This window comes from Rattus norvegicus, chromosome 13, assembly GCF_021556685.1.
Source record: "Rattus norvegicus strain SHRSP/BbbUtx chromosome 13, alternate assembly SHRSP_T2T, whole genome shotgun sequence".
Taxonomy (NCBI): domain Eukaryota; kingdom Metazoa; phylum Chordata; class Mammalia; order Rodentia; family Muridae; genus Rattus; species Rattus norvegicus.
The window spans coordinates 46,564,272-46,588,546 of NC_141546.1; the positions used below are offsets into that span (position 1 = coordinate 46,564,272).

Here is a 24,275-nt window from a genome sequence, read left to right on the forward strand (position 1 = left end):
GACAGATGCGCCATGGAGGAGGGCAGGGGGCTTCTTTCTCCATTGGCCAGCATCCTAGCCACTTTCCCCCTTTCCTGCCAGATTCCCCCAGGCAACCTGCATTGTTAGCTGGAGGTCTTAGGGGACAGACTTCGAAGGGAGGAAGCCAGATATGTGTGCGTTGGTTTTGTGGAGAGAGTCTCTGAACCAAGAACCTATTTGGCTAATGAAGTCATAATTACTCCCGGCTCACTAACAGAATGAAAGCTGGGGGCTCAGTTAAAAGCCACTGATGGGCCCTTGAGAGTCGTCTGATGGCTCTAGAAAGGGCCTGCCTGTAGAACAGGAAGTGGAAAGGATTGGGAATGGGGAGAGGAGAAGGTAAAGAGCTGCTGCCCACAGTACATTGCTCTGAGGCCCTACACTGGTTTAGTCCGGTTAGCTTTGACTACCTGGCTGTGCCAAGCATGGCCCCACAGGGAAAAAGAGGGAAAGAGGGAAAGAGGGAAAGAGGGAAAGAGGGAAAGAGGGAAAGAGGGAAAGAGGGAAAGAGGGAAAGAGGGAAAGAGGGAAAGAGGGAAAGAGGGAAAGAGGGAAAGAGGGAAAGAGTCTGAGGCTGTGGTTCAGGAGGACTCAGGTTTTGTGGTTCGTGAATATTGCGTTTGGACCTGGTAGTCTGGCAGCGGTTAGCTTCCTGCTCTTTAAAGTTGCCATTTGCTAGGTAGTTCAGGCTGATCGTCAACTACTATGTAGGTGTGGCTGACTGAATTGACAACGGTCTTTGCCAGTCTTCTTCCCCTGAGGAAAGGTGTCCAATGGAAGGAAGCCTCAGTCTCACGCCCACAGTCTGTAAGTTGTTCCCAGGTAGAGAGTTCGACGCCAGGTCGAAGTGTAAAATGACTCAGGGGAGTAACTCCCTCTAATTCTATCAAAGGCAATGTTGTAAAACTTTGTAGAAAGAATGCCAGCTGGGTCAGCCAGGGACAAGCCCAGGCCTTCTTGACATCTAGCCATTTTCCCTTTGGCTATGTGGATTCTAGGTACACAGCCAGGCTAGTACAGGAAGGAGTGGGAAGGTGTGTGTGTGTGTGTGTGTGTGTGTGTGTGTGTGTGTGTGTGAAAGATGAAGGGCACTTTTAGCTAAATGAATGTGGGTTCCTAGGCCTGGAAGAGATATGACCTCAGGAAAATTAATTAATAGGACTGCAGGACAAGCCTCCAGCTCACAACAGTCGTTGCAGCTCCCACCCCCTGGAATGTCTCAACTTTAGAAGGCCAAACCACTCTTCACACTCCACTTCCCCAAACCACAAGGACTAAACCACGAAGGCAGTTCACACGGTTTTATGGGGACAGCCTAAACACCAATAGCACTTGGTCGCTTGGGGGACCACTAGTCTCCAAGATCAGTCAACACGAGGATATGTATCATCTGAAGTAGCTAGTGAGGAGAGGGCTGGGAACCACACAGGTTTAGGGGGCATAGGGCACTGACTCTGTGCTTCAGGGGGTTACAGCTGAGCAAGGCATGGAAGAGATCGTTGCCGTAGTGCCATGTTGAGGGCCAAGGGCAGCAGGGGAGCAAGAGAGGAGAAACCTCCTAGGATAGGTGGTGCTGGGGTTGAAATGATGGGATTTGAACTTGTGAACAATGGGGTTGTGAAAAGAGGATGGGCAGGGAGGGCTTCTGGAGTTAGGACTGGGAAGGGCATTTTGCAGGCAGGAGAGAGGAAAAGTGAAAGTACACATTGTTCTTGGATACCCATCTTAACTGAACTGACCTGCACATCAGCCTGTGCTGTGGTTACAGCGGCTGTCCCTGTTTTGTGCATAAGATGATTCAGCCGAAGAGAAGCCGAGTAACTTGTCTGGGGCCACACAGCTAGAGCCTGATCTATCTGCAGGATCTCAGCTCTTACTCCAGCTCGTGATAGGCTTAGAGGAGGACAGGACCTTACCGCTTTCACTGCCCTTGTTGGTTACCGCCCAGGACTTCTCGTAGGCACGCCTGCCACTGCAGGGTGCGGGAGAAGGGTGTATTGCTGCTGGTACAGAGGTTTGCAGAGGCTGCTGCCCTGGCACAGTGCCCTTGAGCTGTAGGGTTCATGCTTGATTCTTCGTGAGATGTTCATTCACACCCCAAGTGTAGCAGCGGAAGCGGGGTTCGTGAGTAGGCTGGCCTGGCACCTACTTCTGGCATTGTCCTTTACCTTGGGTGCGATATCTTACTGTTTGGAGTCAGTTTTCTCATGTGTAACAGGATATAGCTGCCTGCCTCAAATGGCGGTGGGAAGGATAAAAGGGGTGGACCTTTTAGGGTTGGCGATACAGCATAGCAGTAGAGTGTTTGCCTAGCATGTAGAGGGCCCCGATTTTGTCCCCAGCCCTGCAAGAAAACAAAAGAGCGGGAATGGTTCACATAAAGCCCACATCACGGTGGTGGCTGTCAGCATCTCCTTCTCTTAATGTGACTGTACTGTCCCCCAAAGGCCATCTGGTGTCCTCTTCTTGCCTTGACGCTATCTGTATTATAAATGGCTCAATTCTCCGCAAGGCTTGAGAAAGTCAGAACCCCTCCCACATTTTTTTGGTCTCTCTTGAAGGCTCCAATTCAGACTCCCCATTCTCAATCTGTCTTTCTATCTGGATGTCGAATTCACCGATTTTTGCTAAAACTTCTCACTCGGGGCAAATTCATGAATGAAATAGGGTGACTGCCTGCATGGAGGGCACACAAGCAGTGGTGGCTTCTTCCTCTTCCCTCTCCCTCAAGCAGCAGCCAGTATCACCTGCCCTGGGAAGGTTTTCATAGTAAGCACCAGAGCTTCTGATACACTGGACCTGGGAATTTTTACTATCTCCCACATGGTTTTGATTTTCCCTTTGCCTGTCTCAACTCCAACGATTCCCCTAGACTGCCTAGGAGTCTCCGATCTCCCTTCTATTAAACACGACTCCATCACCCATCTCCCTCACTGCCCACTTGCTATTTGTCAGCTCCCAGTTGACTCTAGGAGCTTTTAAATCCATACTGGGAATCTTTGAGAGTGAAATCACGCCATGTTCCGGCTGCTGCTGGCTCTCAGTAGGCAAGGGGCCTTCTTGGGTTCCTTGTGGTGAATTCCCAATACGCTCAAGCCAGGGATCAAGGTCCATGTGACCAAGTCTGGGTCAACCGTGCCATGCTTCTGTGTGCTGGGGCGTAGACAAATCAGTAGCAAATTATGGTGTGGCAATGGATGTGAGGGTTGGGGCTGGGCTGTTGGGCCGCAGCTGTGGCTCCAAATTGCTATGAGGCCCAGAGCCTAGTCCTTATTCCAGCAGGAACTGACATCAAACAAATGGGCCCTGATGCGTTAAGTTGTAAGTATGGGGGAGGGGGGCTCACAGTGGCCATGCCTGCATTTTTGCATGTAATAGACTGCTGAGTAGCGGGGGACAGAATGAATCCCCTGATTGCTGTATTGGGGACAGCTGGGAAATAGCTAGTACAGGCTTTGCTCTTAATAAACATCCGAAGATGGCTGTCTCCTCCCTACTGGGTCTGTTAAACCAACTCAGAGCTGGAGATTAGCATTTCTAATGGGCTGGGAGGCACAGTCTTCAGGAGACGGGGATGAAGGATGACATATTCAGGGGTCCCCAGGGGTCTTAAGAGAGGCAGGCGCTTTGTCTGGCCTCCACTGAATGGAGGTTGGTTTGCCTCAGATAAGATGCTCTCTTGTCTCTCTGCTTCTGTCTCCTTGGATGGCTCTGTACAGTGGCCAATGGATCCCATCACCCAGAGGTCTGGCCTGAAATGTCACTCATTCAGTATTCACCTATCCAGAACCAGCAGAGGAATAAAACAAATATCTGACTTTACCCAGCTATGTCTTGGTTTCACTCGTTCAATCAACTCAACCCTTTAGTCCAACGCCAGGCATTGGTCTCTGGAAGCAGAGATGGGGAAAATGTGTGTTAACTCAGGGCATTCACAGCTTAGGCAAAGAAATAAGCAAGATCACATGTCAAAGCCCACGGTGCATGAAATAACTGCTCGGGAGGTACAGAACCCGGTCTGAACCCCCGAACACAGAGCTGTTGAGAAAGACTACTCGTGATGGTAAAGCTGGATAAACTAGTACGCCAGGTAGTCCCAGCTATTTAGGAATCTGAGATAGGAGAATTGCTTGAGCTCAGGAGTTGCAGACCAGCATAGTGACACCATATATAATATATAGGTATGTATATATGTATATGTACATTTATGTATATATGGATATAGACATGTGTATAGAAAGGTAACCTAGAATAATGGCTACAGCTGCCTTCAAGTAGCTTGGGAGGGATGGTCCAGAAGGTATAAGGAGAAAGGCATTTCGAGTGGCCTAGAATCTAAGATACAAGGCCAGAGGTGGGGGCAGGTGGGGAGGACAGTCATGAACAGAGCTGTGGGCCATAATTTGTTCTGTGAACTCTTTTTCTCAGGACTCTCTTGGCTTGAACCAAAGGCGAGACAGTAGCAGACAGACATATGGAACCAATTTCAAAGATACTCTGTTGATTTGGGAGAGGCAAGAGGGTTCAGAGAAAATGTGTGACTTGCCAGGAGGAGACACACTTGGAAATAAAGGTCGTGGTCTTGCGAAATAGTGAGCGCTCAAGGCAGTGGTCCACCGAGAGGCCTCTCAGGAGGAGAGTAAGCCCCAGGGTTGGGGACATTGCTTGCCGATTCTTTGCTCAAGAGAGTTGGGTGTACGGTTTCAGGTGAACCTTTGCCTTTCTTCTCCACTTCTACCTATGCACTGCCGGTTCTCTTTCTGCAGAGCAGGACCTCCTGCCTTGCATCAGGCCGAGGACAAGGAGGGGATTCGGCAGTGGCAGGAAGAACGGTGTTGGGGACAGGTGCCATCGCCAGCTCCCTTGCCCCAGCCTCAACAGCATGCTGCTCTTTAGGCCGTGTGTACACACGTACACCGAGCCAGGAGTCTCCTTCACCATGTGCCTCTCTATCCCAGCCTCTTTGTTTAGAACACGAAGTTGTGCAGATGAGTTTTCCAAGTAAAGAGCAACTTCTAGATGGGGGCTCAGTGGCAGGATTCCATGATTTCTCCTGGCACCCACGGGAAACCCTTTGATTCTGCTTCTTTTTTGGTTGGCTGAAGGAGGCTCTTGCTATACAACCTAGGCTGGCCTTGAATTTACTATAATCCTCGAGCCTCTTGCTTCAGCCTCCTGGATGCTGGGATTATTTATATGGGCCACTTTGCCCAAGCCTCATTTCTGTCATTAGTCTTTTGACATCCCTCTTGCCTACCAGTCAAAGGAAAGAAACAAATAGTGGCTAATAGTGTCCATTTTGAACAACTTTTATTATATGTTTAGTGTTCTCTATACAAAAGAAATGTTTTTTTTTACAGTGATTCAAAAAAAATCAGAATAATTTGGCCTTTTCATTGCTCATGCAGTCAGTTTATAAGTCCATGTATTTATTAGACAGTCCTCCATGGCCCAGAAGTCCCTGCTGAAGGTCGTGCACGACACCCTCAGATACACGTCTGTCGCTGACAACGTCGGTTAATGACAAACAACTCACAAGAAGGGAAGGACACGGTGTAAGGGATTAAAGTGAGCCTGCCATGGAGAGTTAAAGGTGACCAATGGAGAAAGGGATTAGACCAACTCATGTGCTTAGGAATGGGGGCAGCATGGAGACACAGGGATACCACGTCGGAAGGAGGAGATGCATATGTCGGGGAAGGGAGGGGTAAGAGGTCCTCCAGGATCCACCATAGTTGAGGGCGGGACCAGGACAGAGAGCGGGCGTGTCACAGGTGACTGATAACTCAGCTCAGAAGAAGTTGGCAAAGAGCTGGGAAGCCGGGTAGAGGGCAAACACTGACTGAGGACATCACATTGGATAGAGGAGCAAGCAGGTCAGGGTCACCTGATCTGCTGCTACAGCTTTGAAAAAGAAACAGGATCGCACAAAACTCTGGATATCTTCTCCCAGACTTTTGTGTTTATTGCTTCATAGAAGTCTTTATGTCTGCTAAACTCCAGCTCGGCAGATCCCAGGGTGGGAGGCTTGCCCGGGCCCTGCTACCCCTCAACACCTGCAGACTTGGCGGTCAAGGGCAGAATGGACAAAGAAGCCCCTCCTCACCCTCCCTTCTGAGGAATACAGTGTGCTGAGGGCCAGGCGCATGATGAATCAAGAGACACCATCCCCGGGCCCAGTCCAGGTTTCACAGTAACAAACACCTATGGGGTCATCATTCTACCTTCCAGCATTGGGCTACCTGGGACTCCCTGGCTAAGTTAACCACAGGCTATCACAGACTGGCTGATCTCAGACTCAGGAAATGCCTCTTTGTTGTTTGCTGGGGGGTGCTGGAAACATAAGTGAAATGGTAGAGAGAGGTGACAGGGTGACAAGCAGGATGGATCTCAGGCAACACCTGCTGAGGCAGCTGTGGTGAGAAGAAAGAACACTGGACACGGAGTCAGAAGGCCCAGAAGGGCCCAAGTTCAAGTCCTAAATGCACCCTCCCTGGCCAGACTTCCTCCCTGCACTGTCATTCCCCCGTCTGTAGAATGAGTCATTTTAAACACATCAGCTCTGAGGTTCCTGCACACGAGGACTCAGATTCCGTCCTGAGCTAGACGCCTTGTGTCTGTTTCATCTCCATCTCCCTTCTCAGACAGCAGCCTTTTAATACTAACTCGCTGATAAGAGAAACAATGGTTTCCGCCATGGCTGGAGATAGCTGGGGGGGGGGGGGTCTTGCAGCTTCCCCGGGCACATGTCCTTCTCTGTCCTCTCCTGAATGCGTCTCTGAGAGTCCCCTTCTGAGAAGAGGAAGCAGTGCAAGGGCACTTTTCTGGGCTGAGGTTGTGCAGGGCGGGGACAGCCATGGGTCTGGTTTCAGGCATTGAGTTGGGGAGACACTCTGCCCAAGCTGCCAGTGTTCCCCAGGGCATCGAAGCCCCTGACAGTCCACATTCTCTGTAACTGGCTTGAGACTTCTTGTTTTGGAGTGGGAACTGCCTACATGGGATTCCTAGACTATCGTGTGAAATTCATGTAAGGACTTTTGCTTCACTAGAAAGACAGCACTGTGGCCTGGCTAACGGTTGGACCTAATCCTGGCCGTGGGCTTGCGTTGGGCAGAGCCTGCTGGCCTTCGTTGGAGGACACCCCACTCTGAAGTGACACAGATGAGGTACGGACTCTGGGCGGCTGGCATTCTAGCAACCTGCTCTCCTTCTACTGAGAAGTGAGTGTGGGTCTCAGTCCTAGACCATGGAGGGACCGAGAAGCGTCATGTCCTCAGAGCAACAATGAAACAGCTCCCATAAATAGCAAGAAAACCTTGCTTCCCCATCAAGAGGCTCTAGGACAGCCGAGCTTAGCTGAGGGCTCCCAGGAGAGGCCAGGAGACTCAAAGACCTGTTTATCCCTCCTTCAGATCTCTTTTCTACCTTCTGTTCCTAGGAACCATAAGGACTAATCTGGATAGCTTCTCCCTCCCCTAGGCCCCCCTCCCCCAGCTGTTAGCAGCTCATCTCATGTGCACCGAGGTATGTATGGATACTCATGCTGTGAGATGACATCATGATCCAGAATGCTCCCTACTGGGAGCACCGCTCTGCAACAGGGTCTGCTTGTGTGAGGGTGTATGCACAGGCATATGGTGGATGGGGAGGTTGTGCCCACAACCACCCACGGACGTTTCCCCTCCCTTCTCAATGCTGACTGTGTTTAGGGAAACCAGGAACACGTTCTCTTATTCCCCTTGAGATTACGGTAAGCTGAGTCCCTCACTGGCTGACTCTTGGCCCAGGAATCATTCCAGACCTTGTCGGGAGGGGTGGTCCCTCCTACACTGACCTCTGGGAAGGAGAAACTAGGCAAGGGCAGGAGCCAGCCTGGCTTTCCCTCCCTCTAGTGTTAACTCAGCAGAGAGACTGATGTGTCCTGTTTAGCGTAGTCCGGGTGGGATGGGGGACGGCTGATCCTGACGGGTACTCCTATTCTCCTCCAAACAGGAGTATTCAAGGAAGGGGTTAAATGTGGGAGACAGACACCCTAAAGAAGCACAGCGCTGGCTGCTGAATCCATTCATCTTGACCATCAGATTTGCTGGCCCAATGCAGCAAGTTCTCCCTTGGAAGCAATCAGCAGTCTAGGCAAACAAGAACTCAATGCTTCCAACTGAATGGTCGCGCTGTGCCGGCAACTCACCTACTCCATTCCAGTAACATCGGCCCTGTGTGGGCAGGGATTGCATCTGACCTCACTCGTTCACATGGTGTTCATGGTTTAAGCTTTGGCCCAGACTAGACGCTCAAAGGGCACTCAGAATCCCTGCACTATGACCCACACCGTCCCCCTGCTCCCACCCGACAGATGAAGCACTAGCAGGATCAGGTATCACGTTGGGCGGCTGCTTAAGCTCCAGGGGCAGGGGTGGCAATACCGGTCCTCTCGCTGAGTTGGGGGATAGACTCTGGCAGGCTCTGTGAAAGTGACCTCTCCCCTCCCTGGAAAGAGTTGCCTCCTGGAAACCTCACACCGCTGAGCCTGCTCTGTCTGGGCACCTGCCATTTCTCTGGTTCTCCGGCCCTCGGTCTGTCCCTGCCAGGAGAGCTGTGATCTGCTGTGGTTGGGACAGCGATCAGCACCCACAACACAACAGCCTGAGGGAGGGACTGACTGACGGACTTTTCTTCCTAGGCAGGGGACAGTGCTGAGCACGACAGAACTCTGGAATGAGGCACAAAGACAGCCTAAGGATTTAACTCTCTCCCAGACCCTTAAGACCAAAGCAGCCCTCCCCAGCTGCAATGACAGCAGAGTCCCTTCCTCTAACAGCCTGCTGTTGGTGCAATGGGTTTACGAGCTGGAGGGTGCTGTGGAAATGTCGCCTGAGAAGCCGACCACTTCGTCCAGGTCCGAAGTGTTTTCTGGAAAGGATGAGCCTTTACTTCAGCTATTTTCCCCGAACCCTCCCTTCAGGAATGGTGACCCACACTGCAGTAATGCCCAGCTGTGCCCCAGAAGTGCTAGATTAGAGCCAGGGAAGGGGACCCTGAGCACACACCCGCCCCTACCCCCAGCCTTCCTGTTTACCCTGTCCCCTTTCACCATGAGAGTTGTCCCTGGGCAGCAGTGCTGGCCATGGGTTGGTCCAAAGGACCATGACACACTCTCAGGTTCAAACATTATCGGCTCATCTCTGAGATATGATTTCTTACCTGCAAAGAGTGCGTGCCTATGGGCTTGATGTTCACCCAAATGCTTATCAAGTGATGCGAGCATTGTTAATACCTCTGCGGCTCAGACATATGGCAAATGACGCTCTTGAAAAGTCTCTAGAACGCGCAGGGCTGGTCCTGCCCAGGCCCCTAGCTAGTACCTGGAGTTGGAGGCCACGCCAAAGGCAGGTGATCCATTCGCTGCGGTCAACCTTGCCCCTCCCACAACCACCTCAGGCTGCAGACACAGCTACAGAGCGGCATTCTGGCTCAAGACCTCCCATCTCTTTGTGTCGCTGAGGCAAGGTACCTTTGGTTTCAAAAGTGGGTTAGGTGGGGAAATGAAGGCAGCACCTTCAGGCTGAGAACTGCAGGTCTGCGAGTGTCTCCGTTGGGGCAGAGAGGGGTAAGGGTGTGTGTGGAGTGGCTGCTCCTGGTCCTGGGGGGTGGGGGGGACACTTGCATAGGCTGCCCTGGTCCCGAGACACACATCACTGGAGGCATCAAGACTTGCAGAATAGGGCTAGGGATCTGGGAGCTGCAGGGTTAGATCCGAGCTGTGTAAGGCATACAAAGGGCTTTTGTCCTTCTGGGCAGGGGCATCACAGCACTGTTAGTAGGGTGCACCTCATGGTCCCCCGATATGTAAGTGTACCCTAATGAAAGGACAGATAGGCTCAGTCTGGGGGCGGCAGATCCCCATTCATATACCATGTCAAACACAAGTCAATGTCAGACACAATTGAGCAAGAGAGGACGGGAGGGGGAGCAGCACTGTTGCCCCCAGACACACCAGTCACGCTCCTGAATCACAGGGCTCCAGCTCTTGGAGGGTAGTAGCAGCATAGACCCTGACCAGGTGGAGCAGGTGTGGTCCTCTCTCCTTCACCCTGGGTTTCACTGCCAGAGACAAAAGAGGCCCAAACCCAGCCCTTCCTCTTCTCCGGAGGTTTGCTCCACTACCCAGGGACCACACCCTGACTTGCTTCTTTCTTGGGGTCCGGTCGCCACAGTCCTCATCGGTCTCTAGTCCTTTCTCATCTTCGGAGCAGCTCCTGCACAGACTCTCTGGTGGCAGGGGCAGAGTAAGAACCAGGAGGCGAGAGGTAAGCCCCCCTCCCAACCGGAGCAGGACGTGGAAAGGAGTCCCGTTCAACCTCTTCCTGCCAAAAACACTGTCATTTTTCCAGAAAAGAGCCAAGCCCAGCTCAGCATGGATGCGGCCGAGACAGATGGGTGGGGAGTGGGGGTGGGGGAGGCATATGGCGAAAGGCATCCTTCGGAAACACGCTGCCTCGTGGCAGCTTGAATACTACAGCCTCTCTGCACGTTGCGTTACGGATCAATCCTTTTATGCTCATCATTCTGTTTCCTTGGGGAGAGCCCACTTCTGCTTTTTCCGGGGACTTTTTTTCTCCCCAAAAGTAAAAGAAAATGGAGACAATGACTTGGAAGGAGAAGATGCACAAAGCAAAGAGAGAGAGAGAGAGAGAGAGAGAGAGAGAGAGAGAGAGAGAGAGAGAGAGAACATGAATGAGAATATTGTAAGCAATAGAAAGAAGTGAGTGTGAGCCGAGATCCAGGGTGGCCATTGTGGTGGGACGCTCAGGGTGGCCGTGAGACAGGGCAAGGGACTAGGGCTCCCTCCAATGAGCGTTAACTTCAGCTTTCCCATCTAATGGCACCCAAGGGTAATGGGGCATCACTAGGAGGGGGTGTGGGTAGCTGGGTGGTCACTGGTCCTCACAGCTTGGCAGACCCCCATGTTGTACCCTTGTCCCTGAAGGTGGTTGTGGCTTGGTGGCAGGTCTGCAGTGGCTTCCTCTCCCCTCTCCCCTCCTACTTGCAAAGTAGTGCTGTGCCTGGGATGCTCCATCAGGCCAGGGAATAGATGGCATTGACTGGAGATGTGGCCTCTGAGCTCTCATTGCCCTCGGTCTCCTCCTTGTCCTTTCTGACAGTGTACTGGCCAATAAAGGAGCCATCTTCGTTGAACTGGCCCTCGCCACCCTCGCCGTAGTCCACTAGGCTGTCGTCACTCTCCTGCTGCTTGATGGTGCCGTCCAGAGATGTCTGGCTGCCCTGCAGGGGCTTGTTGTCCTCGTCACTGGCCAGAGAGAGACAGAGTCAGGCCCAGACTGGCCAGCACAGCCCAAACCAGGTGGGGTAGGACGGGGCAGCTTGGCTTCCTACCAAGCACACAGTGCAGGAGGGTGAGACTTGGAGACCATCTGGTATTTATCCTCCCTTGCCCGGCAGACTCTACAAAAGGAGAATAAGCATCTTCCCCAGAGTAAATGGCACACTGGGGAAGGTCCGGGACTACACTTCTAAACTCCTTGTCTGAGGTCCTTTCCCTGAGACAGTCCAACTGCCTGTGGCAGGAGTAAGCAGTTGGTCATCTTATGAGAAGCAGAACCACAGCTTGTGAGACATGGGGCAAGAATTCAGGGGTTCAGGTTCCAGCGAGTCTCACCCCTTGCTTTGTGATCTGACTATAACCCATCCGTCCATCAAGAGGAGTGGAGGGTGGAGCTCCTGTGGCTTGTGATACGGGACAAGTCCCGGTTCTTGGCAAGAAGTAAGCACCCTAAGGACACAGACTCTGGGGCTGGAGAGATGGCTCAGTGGCTAAGAGCACCCCAGCAACCCCGTAGTGGCTTACAACCATCTGTAATGGGATCTGATGCCCTCTTCTGGCCTGTAGTATGCATACATAGAACAGTCATATATATAAAATAAATAAATCTTTTTTTAAAAAAGGAAACCGACTCTGCCTCTCCACTCCCATCTCTGCATTACTCGCCTGGGCAGAACAATGCTAATACTCTGGGCAAAGCAAGTAAAAGGTTGGGGCTGGGGGCTGGGGGCTGGGGGTGGGAAGGAGGAACATGCAGAGAAGCATGTGAGGCCTCATACTTTACGAAGACACTAGTAAGGCTCAGAGGATCCTATCATCCCCTTCTAGGCCCTGTAACAAGAGTTCGGGACTTTGGAGTGGCATTGGCCTGCAAGAACAGATGCGCAACCATACATCAGCTACACTCTCTAGCATATGAGGGGCCACTCCACCAAGCGGTTCCACGAAGCTACTCCCTCCTGGATGAAAAATTGCTTGACAGAGAGCCCAGGTGATACTGGTTAGATTTCACAGGCACCCCAGGCTCCCTGGTAGGAAGCAGCTATGGGCCAGCAGTGGAGGTCTAGAGGCCTGCAGAAGGGACCGCAGTGGTTTTAGGTAGTCTGAATGGCTACACTACACCCTCTAGAGTCCCAGCAACAGTCCTTCCTGGCTGAGCTGCCATTTTAACAGTCCGTGTGTTTTAACAGCAGTCTTGGGCTACCGGGAAGGGGCCTTAGAGGGAGTTGGAGCTGAGCATAAACAGATGGGAGACAGACAGACAGACAGGCAGGCAGTTGGCTAGACCAGGCACTCTCTCTTTCAAATCTCCTTAAGCAAGGCCTATTCTTCTAGACCAAGGTCCCTTTCCCCTCAAGAGCCCTGTGCCACTGAGCTCTCTGACTCTGCCCGTGGGTGCATTTAGCTGAAGTCCTTAGATCCTGTATATGAATCCCCTTAGATTACCTAATGGGGTGTTCATGCCCTGTCGTGGCATGTGGGTGAACACACACTCCCTTTTCCTTGCTAGGCCCAAAGCATTAGCAATTGCTAAAAGCAAGTGGTTGCTGAGGTGGCAGTCTGTGTCTTTGGGATGCTCACTTCTTGTCACGAACAGAGACTTGTCCTGCAGTCACAGGCCACCAGCGCTCCATCTCCTCTTGATGGATGGCTATAGCCAGGTCGCAAAGCTGCTGGGCCGTATCTACTATATGCTGATCGACTGTGATCTACTGTCATGGTCTATCTGTGTGCTCTGACAGCAGGACCGCTTAGGAAGGACAGTGGCAGAGGGAAGCGAGTGAATCTCAAGGACTGAGCTGAGTTTGGGCAGGAAGCGGAACTCTGCGAACAGTCCAATTCTTACTGCCAGGCTCCTCCCCCATGCCACACCAGGGCATGAGCAATGCTGGGGGTGGGGGGTGTCTGGTGTCTAAGAGGACTCCTGTACTGGGTCCAGGAAGTTCAACTTCACTGTGGCCAGAGAGAGCTCAGGCTAGTCAGAGGCTTCGGCACCTGGGGCTCTTGAGGGGAAAGGGATCTTGGTCTAGAACAGTGGTCTAGAACCTTCCTAATGCTGTGATCCTTTAATACAGTTCCTCATGTTGGGGTGACCCCCCTTCCGGCCACGATATTATTTCATTGCTACTCTGTAACTGTAATTTTCCTACTCTTAGGAATTGTAATATAATGTTTTCCTACGGTCTTAGGCGACCCCTGTGAAAGGGATGTTCTACCCCCTTTACCCTGCGAAGGGTTGCAGCCTATAGGTTGAGAACTGCTAGTCTCTAGAAGAATGGGACTTTCCTCAGGAGGCTGGACTGAAAGAGTACCTGGTTTAGCCAACTGCCTGCTGTCTGGCCCGCCAGAGACCTGCAAGGTCCAGGAGGACAGCCATGGGGAAGAAGCAGGGACTCATGAGAAATGAACCCATCAATAAAGCCAAGAACAGAGTAGAAACCCACTCCTTGCCCTTAGGCACATTTCCTTAGAAAAGTAGTCCTTCTGACTTCCTAATTTTAGCCTTTCCCTAGTAGGACTCCTGGACTCATTCAATATAGGCTCGAGGAAAAGAGTCCACAGAGTCAAAGCTGACCTGGAGGTAAGAGGTGCAGAGAAAACCAGCTTGTCCTGTCCTCACCTTCACTCCACTGGGCTGTACCAAGGGTCTGGAGGGGAAAAAGCCCACAGCCTTTTAACTGGGGGCCAGAGGAAGCTCTCAGCACTGGGAGGCTGGACCCTGCCAGGTGATCCCAGGACAGCCAGGGAAGGAGGAGGAGCCTCTCACAGGGATGTCAGGCTGTATGGACAGCTGCAGCCACGAGGTGCCAGATGGTTTCTGGGCAGGCAGAAGCTCTCTACCCATTGGCCTGCTGCTGTGTCCTGAAGAGCAGGTGGTTCAGAGGGAAGTGAGGTCAGAGGATGATGGGGTGACCTGTGCCCAGAGCTAACAGGGTTGCGGAGGGGAAAGGAGGGTTGTGTTATATTTTCTTCTATCTCAAACGGTCTTGGATGAGATTCTCTGACCCATTCCTGAGCTCAGAATATACTGGTCATCCCAACGGACCAGTGGCAACCTGGGAAAATCCTGACTGAAAGTTCACATCAGATCTGAGAGGGAGCACGGGCACAGGACAGAAGCACCAGCTGGCAGCACAGCCCCGGCCCCTTCAGCTCTGCCACTAGCTCACAGGGTGGTGAGCCTTCTTGGGTCATTCATTATCTTGCAGGTGGGGAGTGGGATGCTGGCTGGGAGGAGGCCTGACGGTCAAGCTCACATCACAGAAAAGGGGCGGGGCTCATTTTGACTGCAAAAAGTGAAAATAGGAAGCCCTGTTCAGTAGAGGGTTCAAGGGCTTCTCCGCCTTTCTGGGAACACACACTCAGCCAAAACGGCTGCTGCAGAGGTAAAAGCAACAGCACAGCGGGCTGCGAGGGAGCTGCTCCAGGGCAGCAAGCCCCATAACCAGGGGAGGAGAGTAAAGAGATCACTCACCTGTAGTCAAATGAACCATCTTCTTCTTTGGGGTCTTCAGGGCCCAAGGGGACATCCTTCTTTTCTCGCACTGGTTGGTAAGAGAAAAGGAGGATGGGCGGGGATGATTAAAAGAAATGCCTCTGTTAGGTACAATGTTTCTAAACACACAGCCCAAAGGCAGCCTTGGGGGCTGGAGAGACGGCTCAGTGGTTAAGATCCCTTGCTATGCTGGAGTCCATTGCGCCCATGTAGAAAGCTGGGCATTGTTGTATGTGTGTGTCTATAACTCTGGAGCTGTGGTGTGTGTGTGTGGAGCGGGAGGGCTAACCTGGCTCCAGGTTCAGTGAGAGACCCTGTCTCAAAGTAATAAGGCAGAGAAATGGTAGCATAGGTCAGTCAGTCGCTTCTTTGGGCCCTTGTGCACTTAGGTGCACGCACCCACATACAACACCCACACACACCACGGACCCCTAGACACCATCTTGGGCTCGGCACAGACAATGACAAGCTTCTTTCTAACAAAGCATTACTAATGCCTCCAGGCTCAATCAGTTGCTAAGCTGACTCTGCCTCCTTCACACCCCACAGGGTCTTTACACCCCAGCTGACAGACCTCTCAGCTCCCTGCCATTTCTCCCTGAAGTTGTCCCGACATACACTAGAGAAAGCGTCATCTCCTCTGCCAAAGGCAGATACTCCCTTGTTCAGCCCTTTCTCACGTTTGCCCTACACTATAATTATCTCTATATGTTTCCTCACTGGTGACAGAAGCCAGCTAGCTAGCTTTCTCCTTCGGGACGGGGGTCTGTGTTTCTCCAAAACTCTGAGCAGAGCACTTGGGAAGGAGGCTGCTTCCTAGGCCTCTGGGATGGAGGTGCTCACCTGTGAGCCTCTCTTGTTAGCATCCTCCCTCAGCCTATATGGCCTCTGGGTGATGATGACATAACCAAGGCCTGTCCTGCTCTGCTGTGGTTGGTTCTTCTGAACTAGCGGTAATGTTGAAGGCAGACATCTTTCCCCCAGTATTCTGAGCATCCAGCACGCAGACTTACATGCAGGAGTTTTGGTGCAGGAATGGGATAATCAACCATTTGAGAGGGGTGAACAAGCCATAGAGCCTGAAGCCTGGTTCCTGGGTTGCCTGTCTGTCTTCTGACTGTATAAGCTACTTACCCCAAAGCTAGAGAGAAGGGGCGGGCTCGGGAGAACTTTCTAGACCGGGGCACTTTCTGGGAGGGTAAAGGCAGGCTCTAAGTTTATCTGCTGGGTCCCTCAGGGGTTCAGACCCCCCTGACTCACTAAGTACCCTCGTGTCTGGACCTCTACCCAGCTGTGGCTTTCTCTCTTGCAGAAGAAAAAGGTCTAAATATAGTGAAACAAAGTGAAAGAATTCGCTGCTTACCAACAGAATTAAATTTACACCCCCCTCACTGGGCAGAGGCATAGTCAGGACCCAAGAGTTTGTGGGTACTGGTCAGGGAAAGCTGGGGCTGGAGAGATGGCTCCATGGTTAAGAGCATCCTTCCAGAGGTCCTGAGTTCAGTTCCCAGCAACCACATGGTGGCTCACAACCATCTGTAATGGGGTCCGATGCCCTCTTCTGGTGTGTCTGAAGACAGCGACAGTGTACTCATATTAAATAAATAAATCTTTCCCCCTCCTACTCCCTGCATGTTGGTTTGCACCCCCACCCCCACTCCAGGAGGAAAAGCATCTCGGTAATATGTCTGGTGCTGGGGCTCTAGGGAATGTGCAGTTTCATTTCTTAAGTTCAACAGCATGGCTACTCTCGGGTTATTCTGTCATTTCACCCACCCTGTCATAGCCAGATGGCTCTCTTGGCCCATTGGGGGGGAAAATCACTATTGTTCTGACATGGCAATGGGAGAGGTCCTCGTCCTCGACACTGAAGGAGGCACAGGGGAGATATGTTTCTGTGGGACTTTAAGGAGAGCTCAGGGTGCTATTAGAGACTGCCTGTCTTACCCAGAGCTGCCGAGTCTGTGGTGATGGGCACCAAAACAAGCTTCAGCAGGGTGTGGCCACCATTCTGATTCTCCCCTGGTTACCCTGCTTCTGTCTAGCCCCCCTCCATTTTTTAACGTGGCCACCTTACTTCCCTGCCACCCTGACACAGGGTCTTAATGACTCTCAGACTGAAGAAAGTCCCTGTGCTGAGCAGACAGGAGCTAAGTCAAGGGAAGGCCGGTTATCTCAGTAGGCGCTGAGTTCCTTCCATGACTCTCGGGAGCTGTCTAGACTGCACCATCCATCCTGCTGGGGCAAATATAATTAACACAATTGCTTGCTGGCAGCTTCCAAGAAAGACCAACTATGCCACAGGCCTGAAGTTCTAAGCCTAAAAGATCAGAGATCAGACCTACCCTGGATCAGGCGGGGCGGGGGCCCGGCGACTCCCTCCCGCCGCACATCTCACCTGGGTACTTGCCGCCACGACTCCTCTTGATGAAGCAGACGATAAGCAGGATCAGCACCAGAAGGGCAATGGCACACATGAGCCCGATGAACCAGCCCTGGGTGGCGATGTCAGTCTGGTTGTTGGTGTAAGCTGGTGGGGAGGGTGGGAAGCGAACCATGAGCCACGGCTCGGGGAGCGGGGCGAGGGGAGGTAGGGGAGGTGCGCAGCTGTTTCGCAGCTCTGCCGGAGGACCTACTGCTACCACCTAGCAGCCCTGTGGCCCAAGCTACTCTGCTCGCAGGACAAAAGAAAACAGTAAAGAAGCCAAGGGTCAAAAGATCAGAAAAGAGGCAAAGAAACGGGGTGCGAGGAGCGGAGAAGCAGAGCAGCCCTGTGGGATGGAGACGGTTACCAAAGAGGAGACATGATATCGTATAGGCTGCACGCACTGGCCAGGGCCTGGTGTGGCAGCATGGTTCTGGTGAATGGGACTGCATGGTACCTGTCAGGGGGCTGAGCGCTGCCACGCTGCCTAACCGCGCTGGAGGACACCTTGCAGGCACAGTCTCCTGGCCTGGCAGGTTTTGGCAGTGGGTCCTAGGCCAGATGGAGGTTCAGCTGGCCCTGTGCCTTTTCAAGTCTCCCCAGCTGGACTGTGTGCTTTCTGACATCAATTCAAACCCAGGTGCTCAGGTCAGGCAGGCGGTGATGCTCTGGCCCTGTGCCTTCAGGTCACCTCACAGGGATGTTCTTGGTGGGCTGTGACAAACTGACTTGCCTTCTCTTCTGTCCATGCCTGGCGGGTCATCTCACAGGTCCCTTTGTGGTCTGAAGGGTGTACACATGGGTCTAACACAGGAGCCCAAGAGTCCTTTGACAGTGCCCATGATGTCCAGGGGCTGGGATTTGAGTTAATGGCAGAGTGTGCTACGGTACCTACGCACCCTTCATTCTGTGGACTAGAGGACAAAGGGGATCCTTCCAGAAACACAGCCTTTTGTGGGAGCTGAGATTCGAGAAGGGAAGGATCCACAGACTAGGACATATCCAGGGAAGCCCAGAGGAACCCTGGGAGAGTTAGGTGACAGCAGGAATACGACAGCCTATGGACTGAGTCACAGCACTAGGCCACCTCCTAGGAAGCACACCAGACCAGTGACACCCCATGTCCTTGCTCCTGGGTTTATTTTACCCTTTGCCTGTACAGGATGCAGACTCATAACTCTTCTCAGGGCCAAGCTGAGGACGTCACACCAGGAAGGCCCTCTCAATAAACAGTAACGAGTGATGAGGCCCCCAGCTGCAAAGTAACTGAATCCATAAGAAATATGGCTGCTAATATCCTGAACCGTGTATGCTGTGGAGAAAAGGCCCAGCCCTGTTTCCATTCCTGTTTCAGTCCGGTGTTCCTCGCACAGGAACCCCAGTCCCCACGAGGTATTAAAATACTTCCTTGCTTCAACCCTTCAAAACTCCTAATCGCTATGAGAGAGAGAGAGAGAACGCTACATTCCTCATCCAATCGGGTTCTGACGGAGAGCTGGCCGCATCACCTCTAGCTGAGGACCCGAAGGGACCCGTCAGACCTCCTGAGACAGCTCTGTGCTGCTCAGGAGGGCTTGTCATCTCTCATGGCCTCGTCATCTCTCATGGCCTCCAGGTCCTGCCGGGTCTGCTCCTTGATCACAGGATGCTGACTCAGGTTTCTCTAATCACCATGTCTCAGCTACCATGGCGAGTGAGCCACCCTCTCCCACATCTACCCCCAACCCCCGACTCTGACCTCAGGCAAGTCTTGACTTCGGGTCATCTTTTAATCATCTCCACAGCCAACTCCACAGCTGTGAGCCCAACACTATTCCCTGACCCCTTGGCCTGAATTTCCAAGCACGTTCTATGTCTAAGGGCTGTTGTCAATCTCTCCAACACAACTCTGACACTTGATGTGCGGCACCCATGCATCTTGGTAACCACGGGTGCAGTGGGGTTAGTGTTACCACTTCTGTATGTTCTTCAGATAATGCCACACTAGTTCTTCCCCGCCCCCGCTGTGTGGAATTCACACCTTCCTCACACCTTGTTCCCACCCTACCTAAGAAAGATTGCCATCCCTCTGCCTACTTTTCACAGTCTCCCTCCAGAGCCGTTGATCACTCCAACGTAAGCCTTCTCTGGCCTATCCCCACACTCTCCCTATTACACACAAGTTAATGTTTAATTGTCCTGTGTCCTGGTTTCCAGCTGTGCCGTTCCAGGCTTGCGAACAGGGTGTCTTTGAACTCATACTCAGAGCAATGCTAATAATAAATGGCCAGTGACGACTTACGGATAAACACATCAACTTCATCCTAATGTAAGAAAGGTAACCTGGGACCCACCCACTCTTGGTTCTCCCCATACAAGCCAGTGGCCAATGGATGCTCCTGTCTACGTACCATGCCTAGGCAGGAGGTGAGGGATTACTTCACATGTGTTTGGACAGTAGCACCCACATTTTGCAGAGAGGTTGGTTTGCATCTCTGCAACGACCCGTTTGCACCCCCATCTTCCTTATGTTTGTTCTGAGACTCTGGCAGCCAGCTCCACGACATGCCCTTTCGCTTCAGAAAGAAGGTCGTGATGCCTGGGGAAAGTGGTTATAGGGGCAGTTTAGAAGGCAAAGGTAGCATTCCCGCTCCTGACAGGACCGGGTGAGGTTGAAATGTAGCCTCAGACTTGATTGGAAAAAAAAAAAGGTAAGAAATAAAGATTCTTGCGAGCTTCAGACACAAAACCAAGTGAGATCAACTGACCGCACCTTCTTACAGAGTGAGATTCTCAAGAATAGAACACAAGAGAAAGATAGGATGATCTCAGCGTAGGCTGAGGGGAAGTCATTTTCACAAGGCTCCAGAGTAATTATACTTGACCACCAATGCCACATGCAATTGATCTGCTAAACTGGCGCTGAGGGTCTAACGCTATATATACAGCCTTCAAAGACGGCAAAGACAGCATTTGTACTCCCCAACTCCAACCGGAAATGACAAGAGTTGCTCTTATTCTGCCTTGGACCTGACAAGCACAAGTCCCAATGCCTCTTGCTCTGGTCTAGAAGCATTCTCATTCAAGCTGTCTAAGCCATACCTGGAGCAAGAGTAGTTTTCCAAATTCCAGCCACAGTAACTCTGTCTTGTAGCAAAGCTTCCACCTAATTACTCTATATACTAGACCGCCACACAATAAGCCAGCCTTCCTATGGCCAGGCAATGTGTTTTGAGACCGGGATGGAGTTCGCAGAAAAATAACTTCCTCGGTCTGGTTTTGTCTGTGCCTTATGTCGTCTGAGCCTGTCTGTGGTCACCTCTACTGCCTTAACCCTAGGCAGTACTGAAATGACATTTGCATCCATCCTACTGTAGACTCCGGGTCTATTGAGTGTTGTTAGGCTTGGTCATAGAGACAGCTGGCAACTTGGGTAAAATGCATCTGTCCGAAGTTGTCTACCATCCTTTCAACGATTGCTAACAACCTCATTTTATTCAAACTCAAACATGAACAAGTTATTCTAGGGGCTTGGGCGCCAATTCCAACTTGAGGCAGATGTTAATTTTACCTCTCTCCAGAAAAGTTCATCCAACCACACCCTCTGACCTATTTTTAAAAAATGGGAAATTCACTTTCTAACCAGCTCCCATGCCTGGCTGGAAGAATCTGGCTTGGCCATAGACAACATCATTGAAGGTCATTCTAGAGACGAATGAACAAGTAATGTAACAGTGATGAACTCTTCAAAACAACATGGCTGCCTCCACTCAAGCACCATGTCACCCTTCTCCATACTGTCTCATCCCTCGGGCGGTCCCTCGGACCTCCCTGAGCTCTGAGAAGCCTACTGCTTGATTTCTGCTCCTGCCAGCCCCTCCATCCCAGCAGTGAAGCACGCACAGGCCTGTCAGAATCTAGGGTCATACATTTGTAGCCTGTCAGCCTTCTGGCTTCAGAAGCTTTAATAAGAGGGTGATTAAGTTCCCAGTGGGATCTTTCTGGTGAGGGTTAGAAAGCCTGTTAGCATTCCCAGAAGTCCCCTCTCCTTCCTTCCTGAATCACTGCAGCATGTCATCTTTGGACTAAAGTGATGGCCTGTGGTTGGCTAAAGGACCTGTGGTTGGCGCCCAGATAGGTTCACAAAAGCTTTGCTCTGATGACGCGCAGAGATCTGGGCGTTTGTGTGGGCTTGCCTCTGGAGTCCACCTACAGGAAATTGCTTTTCACACATATTATTTACAGGCATACACAGACTTCAGAGAGTGAACCCCCTCCCCCCCCACCCTGATGTGGACTGTGCACAGGAGTTTCCAGCTGGCCTAGGAGGAAGCAAATAACCTGAACTCAGAGACAAGTTACTGAGCCCGGATGTTCCAGCTTGCCCGGGAAGGGGTCTGGGGAGACTTGCTAATGCTATATGCTTCTGTGGCTCTTAAGGCTGGGTCTCTCCAGACCCAGCACAGAGAAAGAAAAATAGGTTTCAAAGACGACACTCAGACCCAAGTGTCCAGCCATTATTACTGCCCCCCCTCCCCACTGCATGCTTTATACTTGAAACAGATTAGGCCAACCCCAAAGGCAAGGTCTGGCCCTTTTCTATCTGACTTTCTCTCAGGTCTTATCCACAGCACCGAGAGGGGCAAAGCCCTGAAAATAGCCTGTGCTGGGTTTCCCAGCGTCTCTAGGATGGAGTTCTACCCTTGGGTGTCATCTTTGTTTCTTGCCCGTGAATTAGACTCAAGTTTGTAAAGAAACATGAATACATCCAAAAGCTTGGGATCCTCAACCAGGTCAGAGTCCAGCTACCTGTTCTTGGTCAGCTGCCCAGATGCATGGCTTCTCACGTAATATGACGGCCCTGGTGGCTCACTCAGACATCCTGCCTGAGTGGGGCCTGGTTCATTTTAAGCAAGGAGCTTCACAGTCAAATTTTGTGACCTGGAAATGTGTGGGACGGGTAGAGGCACACTAGGGAGACACATCCGGAGGGACCAGGCTAGAAGACCTAGAAGAATCAGGGATGCAGATGGACAGTGACTCCCTAGACACTAGCTACCGGCATCAGCCTCATGTGTCTTGGCGAGGGAACAGTGATGAATATTCAAGTCAACGTTTAGAAATTCACATAAATCATCGTGGGGTTCCCCCATCCTGTGCCGCTAATAACCCGCATCTGACTAGGCCATCCCTAGAGGCCATGGCTGATCCTTTTCTCACTTAATCCCTTTCCCTACCTCCCCTTAGCCCCAGGGCTTAGACTACAGGCCACTTGGCGGTGTCGGTCTGATTTGAAAGATGCACCCAAACCCAAACACTCACAGACAGGCAAGGGCCTCTGCGGTTTTTCAGATTCCCTGCTACCCCCACCAGCGGAGAAAATTCTAAAGCTGGGTCTTTCCCGAGCCCCAGGCAGCCTGGCCATTCGATATAATGAGGCTGCTTCTCTCACCAGGCTGAGGCTCCTACAGAACCAGACAGTTGTCCTGCCCTAGCACGACTGCAAAACAAAACCCAAGCGCCCAGACCAAACTGAGAATGAAATGAAGTAAGAACAAAAACATGGATGTTGTCACGGCAACAACATACACACTGGACCCAGGTTTAGTCAGTCAGGGGATTTCTGAATCAGGACCCTGGGTTGGCCTCTTCCCCTCATTCTACATGGAGAGAGCAAGTTCCCCAACGGTGGGGGCACAGTGCACAACTCCCCAGCAGCGCCCAGGCTCCCCCTCCCCCACTGACCAAGTTGGTGCATGCACGGAGCCCTTTTGTTACACACATGGTGGAGGGGACTAAGCATTCCCTGTCCTCATTACTCGGTCTTTTGTCTCCTCTGATCCCCCACTCAGTCCCCTGGCTCAGATCCCGGCTTGCTCTCCACTGGGCATGCACACCTAACTGCTTCTGACTTCCTGCGGGTCGGAGACACGCCATGCAAGGCAAGGAATGGGGTGCGGATGAGACCTGTTTCCAAGAAGAGACAAGCAGGAAGCTGGGAATGAGGATGAGATAGATGCCCATGCTTTCAGGGGATGGCAAGGCCAGATCCCCTCTCACCTGTACTGGTCATAAAGGTGATGACGGTACTGCTGATGCCCTCGTTGTCCCGGGAATACACCCGCAACGTGTACGTCATCCCGGGAAAGAGGTCTGTCAGCTGTATGGGCTGGGCTTGGGCCTTAACAGGGACAGTTTTTTTCGTATGGTTGCCTGGGGAACAGAAACCTAGGTCAGCTTACAACCAGGCACCAGGAGCTGCAGAGAGTGTGTAGGTCCCTGTTTGTCTGTCAGAAGTAGAAAGGTAGGGAAACGGGGCTAAGACACCCCGGGTCCAATCCACCTCACAGAACAGGCGGCTTCCTGCCGCCCAGCATGCAGCTCGAATTCTTACGTGATGTCTCCCCCTCAAGCCTTCCTTCCTCACCATGCATGGTCTTAGCACTAAGCGTATCGAGATTGGACGCCTCGGCCTTGAAGCGTGTCAGCTGCCCTGGACGTGATTCACTTTGAGTGAGAGCTTTCTGGGAGGGCCAGCATGCTGGTTAGTATGCCATGTGGTTAGTATCCCACATGGAAGCGAGACAGGATCCTTGGCTTTCACTCTACTCCCGGAATCTTCTCGAACTGTTTGCCGCATTGCCAACTGGCCTATCAGAGTATCTACGTCTTTGGGTTGTGGGAGGGGAATTTTGGTGGCGGGAAGCTGAAGACATCCAGACCTAAACAGGGACTCCAGATCCTGAGGCTCTAAAGCCCTCCTCCGACCACAACCTAGGGCCAGGTTTTCATTCCCTAAGAGTTCTTGGGGGTGGGGGTGGGGGAATAACACAGCTGTGTTTTCCGGCTGGTGTATTGGCTTCATTGCTCTTGAACATGTGAGAGAGGTGTGGGCTTCCCCCTGCAGGACCAGGGGCCCTGGCTTGGAGAGGGCAGATGTTTGGAATATATTCTGCAATCCATTCAGGTATCCAAGCTCTGATAGAGTGCATGGGTCACGGTGCACCACTGGC

The 24,275-nt window shown here is 52.0% G+C and overlaps 1 protein-coding gene across 37 annotated transcripts in view; it reads right to left on the reverse strand.

Annotated features, from left to right (window-relative positions):
- Positions 1–5,314: 5,314 nt before the first annotated feature.
- Positions 5,315–24,275, reverse strand: part of Nfasc (neurofascin) — a 186,575-nt gene continuing 167,614 nt past the window's right edge. For 20 of the 37 annotated variants that reach the window (XM_087579884.1, XM_087579875.1, XM_087579883.1 and 17 more), the window contains 3 exon segments: positions 17,257–17,388; positions 14,838–14,907; positions 5,315–11,329 (listed from right to left, as the gene is read on the reverse strand). In XM_087579884.1, the coding sequence (XP_087436010.1) occupies positions 11,098–11,329; positions 14,838–14,907; positions 17,257–17,388 (434 nt within the window). In that variant the 3' untranslated portion in view covers positions 5,315–11,097. 37 annotated transcript variants of the gene reach the window in all.